Raw genomic sequence first — 12,373 nt, 5'->3', positions numbered from 1 at the left:
TGTATCTTGGAATGCCTGGTATGGGTATTAACACTTTTACTAATAAAGCAGAAAACGTTTTAACCTTCTTAGGCCATCTCCAGGTTTTTCTGAATATACTTAACACAATGAAGTATTTTAAGTTCACAATTCACCTTGATAACATTGCAAAATTTACTTTTTTAAAAACTATCCTACCTCTTTATTTGACTTAAATACTACAAGTTTTACTTTTGATCCAGGTTGATCCTGATATCATCCAGACTCATGCTGTAGCATTCACCCAGTTAGAGGAGAGCTATAGACAATTGGAAAAAAACAGTCAGGCCTTGCCTGCAGCTGTACGTGATGACCTGCAAACTGTCAGAGAAGACTGGGCTGCTATACAAGAAATGATAAGACCTTTGGTTGATGTGAATCTAGATCAGAATTTAACTCCTAGTAGAAAGGCATCAACTTCATCTACATTCAGTGCCACCGGAAAACCACTTGTTTCAGCAGAAGGTAAATGTTTGTGCATTTATTATTTCTGAGGTACATTCTATGTATTTGTCACAAGGCAACATTCTGTTTCATCTGACTGTGCATCTCTTACCATCAAAGAAACATTATCAAAATGCATATGTCTGATTTTTTTTACATATTTTAGTACCATGTGTTTTCAATAAACATACTTTCAAAATTAGTCATAATAACTACACCTATTTTCTACTTCATGTTCCACAAGGATGTTTTATTTTAGTGCAGAAATATATCAACTTCATCCAGTAAGGTAAAACTTAAAATGATAACACAGAACACTACAATAGGTACATACTTGTAACTGTTAAAAGCAATATTGCAAATATGCACTCTTTCACTACTTCTTATATACTTGTAGCAGATATTGGTCACACAGTGGTTTTTACTTAGTAGTACATAAAACTCTAAACTCTGTATAGTTCTAATTTCATTACTTATTTATAGGTTTTTAAAACCTCAAAAAATGGAATCATGATTCAGATATTTTAGGGGAACATAAGATTTTTTGTAAACCTTAAAATGCTGGAGTACACAGATGCTTCAATGGTATCAGTTGGAACCAACATTTACATTTTATAATATCAGTAACATCAAAACAACTACATTTTTCGATGTGTATTATGACACATCAGTTATATTAGATTAATAGATACTGTTTGATATTGCAAGTTAATACTGTTGACATTTTGAAAACTTTGTTGTGGCAGTCAATCATAAGTTAAATTTAGTAGCATGCTAACAAAATATTTGTGTAAATGAAGCTAATACATCCATTTAAGAGATAGTTGGAATGATATATATTTTTTTTTCTGTAATTTTTTTAAGTTTGGTGTTTACAAGATACATTTATTTTATACTAAAAGTGAACTGCTGGATTTGCCATGTGCACGTAGTGACTAAATCATTTCCATATGGTACCAACTGATATAATTTATTAATGTTGCTTTTACTTAATTTAAAATGAATGAGATCACATCTTAAGAACAACAAGAATAAAGATATAAATGTAACTTATTAAAATTGGTGAGTGTTATAGTCAAGGTCCAATAGTTTTGATATTGGTGGGATATTTTTTTTTATCAGTTATCCCTCCTAGTTTTCCACACATCTGTGTACAATATGAAAGTGTGTATAATTATCCTTCTCAGTGCTTTATGTACATATGTGCAATGTTTGTATCATGACACTTTCTACTCATACATACAAGTATTTTAGCATAAGGGATAGAGAAAATTGGAAACTCTTACTAAAATTAACCCCCATATTGTAATTTTAATACTATTTACCATCAGGTAATTTTTCAATAAAATAGATCTTTAGTCTGCATTTTGCTTTAGTTTGACACAAAAAGTCAGTATTGCTTTTTGTACTCATTATGTGTCTGTGTGAGATGATGGTATTCATGATTGTCCTGCCTAATGTTTTCTTGTATCTGTGTTACTTGATGGTACTCATTGTCTTTTCTAATATTTCTTATGTCTGTGTAAGATGATGGTACTCATTTTGTGTGTGTGCTAGCTGATGGTACTCATGATTGTCCTGTGTAGTGTTTCTTGTGTCTCTGTGAGATAATGGTACTCATGATTTTCCTGTCTAATGTTTCTTGAGTGGTCCCCTAGAAGGACAGATGTAAGTCTATGGTTTTACAATGTCAGAATCAAGGGTTTGATTCCCCTTGGTGTTGACATAGCAGATAGCTTAATGTAGCTTTGCTATTAAACACACATTCACAGAGGTTTCATTTGTCTCTGAGATATTGATGTACCCATGGTTATTCTTCCTGATGCTTTTAGCATCTGAGGAAGATGGTTGTGCTTGTTATTATCCTCCCTGATGTTTTATGGACTACATTAAGTAATAGTGGTCATGGTAATCCTTCCTAATGGTTGTGTATGTGTGTGTGTGATCAAGTGCTCTTTTTTGTCCTGTCTTTTTCACATATGTGTGTGAAATTTTATTTCACCTCATAATTTTATGTAATGTTCCATGTGATGTGTTGAATATGTGAAACTATAGTCCACAACTGATGTTTCAGCCATTCAAGCAATGCCTTAGACCTATACACATTGTGTCATCCAACTAAAGGTCTCTTGTGAAGCAGATGAGTATATAATATTTGTGGGGTTTTTTACTCTGTTTTTCTCAGTGTATAAACAATAAATAATTTAGTCATGTCAGTAAATTAAGAGATTACATATAATTATTTAATGATTATGTTGTTGATTTCTTTACTTTTACCCAAAAGTAAATCTGAAAATACAGTCAGATACGTAGGGATACAAGTGATATTTTCTATTTTACTATTAAGGAAAAAGAGAAGAAATCTGTAGCATACATGCAGAATCATTAAAGTGTTGGTTCAGGTATAACATCCAAACATAAATCAGGTACAATGTCATAATATTACTAGCATACACACATTAGTTTGGTTAAAGATATGGGGAACTGAAAAGGACTTTTAAAAACCCATAAATATTAGATAAATGTTACCATTATTGAGGACATGATTCTCTCTTTGGTTTGCTGACACAAACTGTGGATATGTAAAACTGCAGTCTGCAGCAGAAGATGTAGCAAATTTTTAAAAAATGGAACAAGCTTGAAGGTCAGAGATTATATTTTATGTTTCAGCTTTCCTGAAAAGAAAAGAAATTTGTAACACAATTACTAATTAGTTGACCTTCTGTATAAAACACAATAAGAAATTAGAAATGATGTTGTGTTATTCACACATTCAAATTAACTTAGGTTACTATACAATAACTTACAAGATTCAAATCTCAGATATTATATATAAATCTTCTTTATAAAAGGTTTGTATTTTCTTGGTGTAATGGATCAAGGTTTCTTTATGAGCCTTAAACATGTGAAACTGCAATCCATTAAAGTTACATACCTAGAAATGTTTGTATCTACATTGCAGGTTAATGTGTGTAAACTTATACTGTACTTAGTATTAGCATGTGGATTCTAGTTTTTATTTTGTTTTTCACAACCAGAAAAATAGTAATCCATATGTTTTTACTCATACTAGTCACAAAGCTCCTTAAAACTAAGCAAAGAAATTTGGTTTTACCCAAGTGAGGGCACTTGTGACTTACATTTTTTTACTTTCTAATTTTTTGTTAAGAAATACATAAGATTACTTTTATCTCTGATTGTTTACTTAATGTCTGTTTTCCCACATTCAGTTGTTGTTGTTTTGGTTTTTGTTTTTATATAATAAAAAGCCCATTTTTCTCTAACAGTTTCATTCTATCATGCATGTCATATCTAAATATCAACTTCACTATGTTTGCTTGCATTTTTTAGTCCATTTTAGAATTGTTTTTCTTCTCTTTAAGAGCATCCTTTCACTTTCTGTTCAAGTCCAGAAATCAACTGTATTTTTTTTTCTTTTATTCTCACATTTCTGTTATTTGTAAAGTTTTTTTAATTTTTTTACCATATGAATGAATATCACTTCCAACTTAAGTGTGTAGACATATAGCAATAGTAACGTTGATGTTTATGGCAAGTGTAATATCTTTTTGTTTTGAAGAGTATCAATGAGAATCTTTCTTAACAGGATTTCAACGAGACTTGGATAGTTTAGCAAGACATCTTCAAGACTGGTTAACAACACAGGATTTGAGCTTAAGAGCTCAAGTGGTGGATGTTATTGACGAACAAGGAGTTGAAACAGCTATTGAAAGAGTTGAGGTAAATTCATTTTTATTTTGACTAAGTATAACTGTTGCCTGAATTTTCAAATTATTGTCTTTAAAATCTTAATCACTAAGAATAGAAACTTAAGGCCACCAATGGATTTTATCTCATTTTTCTTACTATACTGATAGTGTAGAACATCCATGGGCAGTACTCTTGTTTTTTCTTAAACTAATCCTATAAATTCCACAAAGGAATTATACTTTGTTAAACTGCTCATATTATTCAAACTTGAAAAGATGTACAGTTGTTTTTCTTCTCTTGATAAATATCTGGACTCTGTCTTTGTAGCAACGAACAGGACGTAATACAAAACCAGTATTAATCCTTAGAAGAAAAAAAAAAGGAGCACAATATACATTTAATGGAAGATATGTTTACAGTAAAACTGGAAGCTAAGACTGGCATTGTTAAAATTGGATCTCTTGCAAGTTATAATAAAAAGGACTGAGTCAGTTGTTAAAAAAGACATTGTGAAAGACTTAACCAACTGCAAGAATGCATTAACAAAGTTTATTATCAAAATCCATAAAAAAAGCACAAAGCTTGTTCTTAAAAAAAAATAATATTAAATTATACTGACTTAAAAACAAAGAATTGGTGTGTTACCACAATGTGGTTGGTAACAGTGAACTATCTGAAAGTTAAGAATTACTGGACATTTCATAGAGATAGAATTGAACTCCTTACTATAATGCAGTCAGAATATATCTATCTGGATTTGGTGCCACTTGAGATACATCAAGAGATATTAATGTGTTATGTGGACCTTTAATTATTGAGTCTGGCTTACTGTTATTACATCAAAATAAATCTGTGTAACCGTACTTGGACATCAATAGTTAACAACATTCGGATCCACTGTACGTGTGAAAACTAAATGAACGTTGTGGTTTCTTTCTGAAATAGGAAACGGCTTAAAACTGCTCTTAGATTGAGAAATTGTTATTTGTTAAATGAATTTTTAAAGACTATACAAGAATTTAATATCTCAAAAAGCGGGTAAAAATTATACATAATTTCTCTAAGTTTGTAAACTTACGTTTCAGTTTTGTAAAAAGTAGAGAAATATCAATATGTACACATGTGCGAGAGGCTTGGAAAGACAAAGTTTTGAAGGTGTCCTTGGAAAGAGGACTATAGTATGTGTGGAGGTTTCCAAACTCGAGGCTTCCAGACTGAGAACTCCCACCCGCAGAATCCATAAAAATAGAGCCACTCAGATTAAGTCTAATGTCACTGCTTATGTTGTTATAATGATGTCAGCATTGGTTTCAGAGATGATATTTGCGTGGGAGGTAAGACATAGTTTGTGACATTCGTTGAGTTTCTTTCATAAATAAGAAATAGGATGTGAAATGTAGCGCTTCTTTCTGTTGATTGGTAGCTTGGAAGAAATGTTCCCGCTAATCTCATGAGAGGATTATTGCCTTACCAAGTACTTTCTAATAGTAAGGGGTACTTATAAGTCACTCTACAAATACTCTATAGCTTCACTGATCTCACTGAAAATATCTGGATGTGTTCGTGTTATATTAAAAAATTTTTTGTTAAATCGTAGATTTTTTCGAAACCTCAGAATTGACCAAAATCATTCAAAGTTTTAATTATCGCTGTGAAAATATAGTGGCTTGAGAATAAATGCATAACAAACAAACTATGCATTTATCTATGCCTTCTTGTAATATGTTCCTTTATGTAGATTTAAAGCACTGGTTGCATAAGGAATACTATTACATTATGTATTTTGTAAAAATAAACAAACGTAATCTAGTAGTGTTGTACTCTCACGTAGCGGAGAATAAGTGGGTCTCTATGGCAACCACTAGCTCGGCTTACAGCCATCGAGGATGTAGGAGGCCCGAGCAACGCAAGCTCAAAACTTCTTCTAGGTCGTAACGCCCTCATGTGAGGGGCTATCTGCTCATCATTGATTTCTGTTAGTTTCATTATTTCTATTGGTTTTTAATACCGCAATTGAAGTTTCTGAACTTACGAGTTCAAATTGTTTCTCGCCATTAATACAGACAGTTGGTAACCGCCGTACAGCCTGGTCGGTAGTCACTGTTTTAAAGTAGGCTGTTCGGCTCTGCTTTATTAGCTCATGGCACAAGTTTGATGATGCTTTATTAAACTTTATTAAAACTTCACATAAAGCTCATCCGTGCTTCTACACCTACGATGTCTCTGGCTGTTTAATCTTCGCAGGCAATTTACGGTTTAACGAAGTTTCAAGGCAGTAACCCGCCCATCACTGGGCAACCGGTCGTCGTCTGCAACAGGACCAAGTAAGCAACCACTATATTAATACTGGACTATTGTTGTTTTCTTATTTGTGTGTTATTCTCTGTCAGGTTTAAACCTGTATGACGAGAATAGATAAACCTTTGTTTATTAAGAATAATTTTTTTTTTCTTATTGTAAGTTTACATACGAATTAAGAACTTATTTCAAAAGCATTTGTCACACACACAGTGGCGGCGCCACTGCACACACACACACACTCAAAAAAAGTTTTTCTTTGTAATTATTCTAGTAATCTTAAATCAGTTACATCTGGATAAAAGTTTAATTTCATAATAAACCTCGGAGAATCGATACAACTCCAGACCAGATGACGTTCTTGATTTGTTAAAGTTTGAGAACCTTGAAGCACTTCGTGTGTTTTGACAAATATAAATCCAGAGAGAAAGTTCTTTGCTAACCTTCAACGTGTAAACTTTAGTTGCAACCCGCTCAAGAGAAAGTGCAAGTTAAATAAACAGAACGTTTCGAAGAGTTTAATTTTCGCAGTTTCGTTTACGTGAGTTAATGTTTTTGTCAATGGAAGAAAGATAATATTTTAGTTTTTGGCTGACGAGAGAAGTTGTAATGGTGTTAGCATGTCAGACAGAAGTAGAAATACTGTAGTTTAACTGTGCGTAGCCTGCCTGTTAATTATCTGGTAACAGAAAACAGTCCAAGAATAAGCAATAAAAATGAATGGATGACGAGATGCTTTCATTTACAAAAAAAATACTTTAGAAATGTTTAAGTAGAGACTGGAAGTGATTGTGACTGTATGACGCAGAAAACTTATGAAATCAATTATCAAAGAACTCGTTAAGTCACTATTCAGTGTATTGTGCCATTACATAACATTCTAGTTTCTTTAGTTCAAATGAGATAGGATATCGGAATTTTTAAATAATAAAAAAAGCTTATTGAAGCAGGTTTGAAACTGACAGAGTACAGTAGTACAGAGATGGAAAATTGATTGTAAAATAACTGTAACGTTCCATAGAGCTATGTAATTGTCCAAAAAAACAACATACGGTGTGCGTTTCTCTGTAAGCCTCGGGGGTGGTGGGAAATAGTGCACGTGTGTCTCTCACTGGCCCCGTAAATATATGTCTTCTGGAGATAAATATCGGTAGTCAGTTTTCATAGTGGAAGTCCGTTTCAAGTAATATTAGATGAACGTGAACACATTGTATCTGCATGTTATCTTCATAGTTCAAACTTATCTTCGCGAAATTCGTAGGCTAAAAGTTCTCTGTTTAGACGTGTGTGTGGTGTATTTATGGTAAGTTTTTATTTCCAGTGTTATAAGTTTTATAAATCATAATTAAATTGAAGAAACGCTTGATCTGTGGGCTAAACTGCTTGTCAAAACACTTTAAATTAGTTAGGTTTAGATAGATAGGTATCAAATTGTTTATCAAGAAGAAAAACATTTAAACGAGCCAAAACACTACCAGATATTATGAAAAACTAGGGAAGGTAAAATGTTCGAAGAATATAACTATAGTTGTAGAATATGTATTGATACAATTACTCAATTTATTATGTACATTGTCCGAATTACAGGGTGTTCTGAAAGCCATTGTGCAGTTTTGTAATCATATACATATATAAGTGTACAGTGACTTTCCGAACACCCTGTAGTATTTAATGGAGGCGTTAGAACCAGGGATGTTGGAGCACCTCCAAGTTTTACATATTTGACTTGTATAGCAATTGTAAATTATATTATTACATTAATTTTCTATGGGGGGCGTGCCCCCAGACCCTTCTAGATTGATCATTTCCTTATACCTTCAATCTCTCATTGTAAAATCTGCACGTCTAACCGAGCATCCCACCTCACTTTGGAACTCCTTCCTTCGCCACTGTTAAACATAGTTGACAGCTATACATTTAGAAAATCAGTAAACGCATTCATAAACCCGTAACACAGCAATATGTCTACATGAAAATGTTAATTTACTTTAAGCCATAAAACAAGCAATTACTGTCAGCGCTGAAGATTCCAGACTTCTGAAACTTTGTGTAATTTGTTTTCTACAATGAAATCGAGATATAAATTAGAATCGCCTCAAAATTAAAACTATGGGCTCTAATTTATGACCATCTTATATTCAGAGAAAAAATCTCTACTCTTTGTTAATTTCATTAAGTAAAATGTATAATTACAGCCTAAATTATTCTGATGGTTCCACTTGTAAAATTTTGTTAGGGATAACAAAATTATCATTTTGTAATATATAATGCTTGTAAAAAAGATCACAGGTAATGATGATAATAATAATGGTCTTAAGGGCTTATGTTAAAATTTGGAATTCTATCCCCGCGCTGAACACAGAGCAAATAACCTATTGCGCATCATCGTTTAAGCTTAACAAATAAACCATCTCATCTTACTTTTATATCATATTTTATAGCACTAAAGGCTTCCAAACGATCAGCGCACTTATGAAAAAAAGAAATAAAAAATTCATTTTTGTTTGAGATTACATTTACCTTCTAGTAACCGTGGGACTGAGGTATTTTAGTACTTGTGAAACGTTCTGCTTACAAATGGTTGTACTGATGTTTTACGTTGTTCTACGAACATCAAATCTACAACAGTTAATACCTAGTGGTTCAGTTTTCAGTAAGGTATTGTCGGTTATTTTTCTTTATTTTTACTTTAACATTAGTGGTTAAAGTTTAATATATTTAATTTTATTATCTTTAACATTTATTATACTTACTTTTATCACAGACATTTTGTTTTACATTGTTAGCAAAATACATTATTTTAGGGTTAACGTTAGCCTCCTAAGCTCATCGAAATTCAACAGTGAGGTTTCTAACTGAAGAAATAATGCCTTCCAAATATTTTTGTGAACGCCTTTACTAAACTGACAGAGCAGGGTTATTATTAATTATACAGGTCTAAAAACATTACAATTAGGCCTATTGTATTTTTACCACTACTTTCTTTATTCAGAGACATTCACGTCATAACAGCTGTTGTAACAAGTGGCTTATTTAAATAACGTTTAGAGCATTACTGTGTCCTAACTGACCTAATGGGGTATGTATTAAAAGAAACACATAGTCGACAACGAATATGACGGGCATAGTGTAGTTGAAACACTATAATACACTATTCGTAACCCTAAGCGACCAACCGAATAAGGAATGATTTGTTTGTAAAAGTAATAGGCTAAATTCTAATAACTTACGACAAATATAATTAATACATTGTGAACTTTGTAAGTAAAAACGTAAATTTAATTAACTACACTCATTATCAAGTTGACTCGTAGTTTCGCTATTAGTGGACGACTTGCTATGGCTAGAAATAAATATTAGTAATTAATAATTGTAAGTATGTTTATGTTACATTTGAAAATATTGGCGACCCAGCGCGTTAAAACAGTGCAAGTTTATTTGGTATGCACTTCTAAATTATTAACATATTACTTAAAACGGAGCCCGGCCTGGCCAGGAGGTAATGGCTCTCGACTCGTAATCCGAGGGTTGCAAGTTCGAATCCCGTCACACCAAACAAGCTTTCCCCTTTTACCCATGGGGCCATTATAATGTAACGGCCAATCCCACTATTCGTCGGTAAAAGAGTTAGCAGTGGGTGTAATGACTATTTGCCTTCCTTCTAGTTTTACACTGCTAAATTAGGGACAACTAGCGCAGATAGCCGTCGTGTAGCTTTGGTCGAACTTCATAACAAACAGTGACTGAAAACGAGGAGTAAGAATGCACTAGACAGCAATAGTCGTCGTATTTGCCAAACATTGGACTTTATGGTGATATATGTTAACACATGGAAAAGGTAAATATACATGGTAACCATTCGCATATGTTTATGAAACATGAAGTTACTGAAGTTATGTGAGTAAAATACAGTTACCTCCCAATCCTTTGAACTGTTTGGCAGTCCATTTACGGGTGGTTACAGCGCACTCTGGCGGTTTGGTAAGACAGTGTTGGTGATTATTGAATGTTCGAATCTCATTTTACTGATTTGTTAGGGGACGTGTTGTGTGAAAAATTCATTATAGAGTAGTTCATGAATCAAATTAAATTGTAGTTTCTGCAGTTTTTATAATCATGTTTATATACGAATACAACACACAGTTGTCTTGAACTATATATAACAAGAGGCCTTCCAAAGATTGAATTAACGTATTGTCAAACAAAATCTATAATGACAGTAAAGAAGTTAACTCTTGTACTAGACTATTATCGTCCACCGTTGTTCATAGAATGTCATTTATAGTTTCGTTTCTGTTACGTACGTTACGTTACAAATGTAACATACCAACAGCGTTCGTAAAATCGAAACGTGACATACATTAAGATTCTCCTCTAGCTGACTTTTCTTACAAACTATAAACTGGTTCGTGTACACCAACCAGGATCCGAATGAGAGGAAACAGGGCAAAGTCCATTTCGAAAGCTTCGCATACTATAAATGGGAAAATTGCATAGTAGGTGAGAGAAAGTTCCTCCGCTCATAAAACCTGCAGTGTGAAATTTTTAGATGGGAAGGACTTTTCTCACGTAATGTACTCCTGAAGCAACGGAATAAGTGATGTCAAGAGGAGAAACTTTTGACCAATTGATTAACATTTTGTAAAATTTTACAAGTGTAGTTTACAGATGGAAAACAAGAACAGAGATAAACAGAAATATAAAGATATATGAAGTGGCAAAGTATTCTAATTAACTCGCAAGTTACCAATGTGTTCACACTGATCTAGTCCACGTGTTACAACACTCAATGTAACGAATTGGTTAATAAAAATGTGAGAAAAATCGCACAGTTTTATGGAAATTGCACAGGGGGTCCCATTGGTAATTAGTGTTATTAATTGCAGACTTGATGATGTGCCTGTTGCATTTTTTGTGTAACTTGTATTTTGTCAAGGGCTCTATAGCCCACGAGTAACTTTGTGCAAAAATAGTTTAGAAAAACGAGTGTAAAAAACCGATGTAGTCGTATGGACTGAATCGGTAGGTAATTTGAGATTGAAAATATTTTACTAACTTTACACATCTTGTGTAAGTTTTTTGCACCAAATTATATTACAATAAACACTGCAATCAAAATTTTGCATTTTGGAATTGAACCTGTAAAATTAATAAAGTATGTGATTCGTGGGTGTTGTACAGGAAACCTCGCGTAAAAAATGAAATTTCAAAATATGCTACTTGTAGAAGCAAGAAAAGGTATAATGTAATGAATTACCCTGTATGTTACCGGCTAAAAATAGAAAATATGTCACCGTAGTTTGTAGTACGTTTCTGACGTTATGGAATATCTCACTTTAATAAAATACTTGAAGATAGTCGCGTGCCGCGTGCTTTGACTGTTAAAACCACAAAATTCTACAGCATAAGCCGTAAACGTGCAAAACATGGTAGGAATTTGATTCGAATAGTTTTTTGTTATTTTCAATTATATATTCTCCATAGAAAGCACTGGCATCAATGAATAGTTCAAATAAGAACTTCTGTTTATGAATTGGATTCATAAATGTAAATTTTAGATGAATATATGAGAATTTTTCTTAAACGCATTTTGCACTTTTTGTGTGTTCCTGTGTACGTGACAGAAATAACAAAAACTTACCACAACACTCGTTTTAAATTACGATTAGGGTTTTAAATAAAACAAAAAAACGGCCTTGCATGATTAGGTGGCTAGAGCGCTTGACTGGTAATTATGGATCGCGGGTTCGAATTCCTGTCGTACCAAACATGGTCGTTTTTTCATGCGTGGGGGCGTTATAATATAACGGTCAGTCCCACTATTCGTTGGTAAAGAGAGTTGCCCAAGAGTTTGCGGCGGGTGGCGATGACTAGCTGCCTTCCCTCTAGTCTTACAATGCTA

The 12,373-nt window shown here is 33.1% G+C and overlaps 1 protein-coding gene across 1 annotated transcript in view; it reads left to right on the top strand.

The window, feature by feature from the left end:
- The window catches only part of LOC143258590 (dystrophin-like), a 194,731-nt gene that overhangs the window by 112,894 nt on the left and 69,464 nt on the right, over positions 1–12,373 (top strand). The window contains 2 exon segments of the mRNA XM_076517774.1: positions 222–483; positions 4,070–4,203. Coding sequence (XP_076373889.1) covers positions 222–483; positions 4,070–4,203 — 396 coding nt within the window.

The sequence above is a fragment of the Tachypleus tridentatus genome, chromosome 8 (assembly GCF_004210375.1).
Source record: "Tachypleus tridentatus isolate NWPU-2018 chromosome 8, ASM421037v1, whole genome shotgun sequence".
NCBI classification, from domain to species: Eukaryota; Metazoa; Arthropoda; class Merostomata; order Xiphosura; family Limulidae; genus Tachypleus; species Tachypleus tridentatus.
Note: the sequence above shows the minus strand (reverse complement) of the source record. Positions and strands in the feature narration are given on the sequence as shown.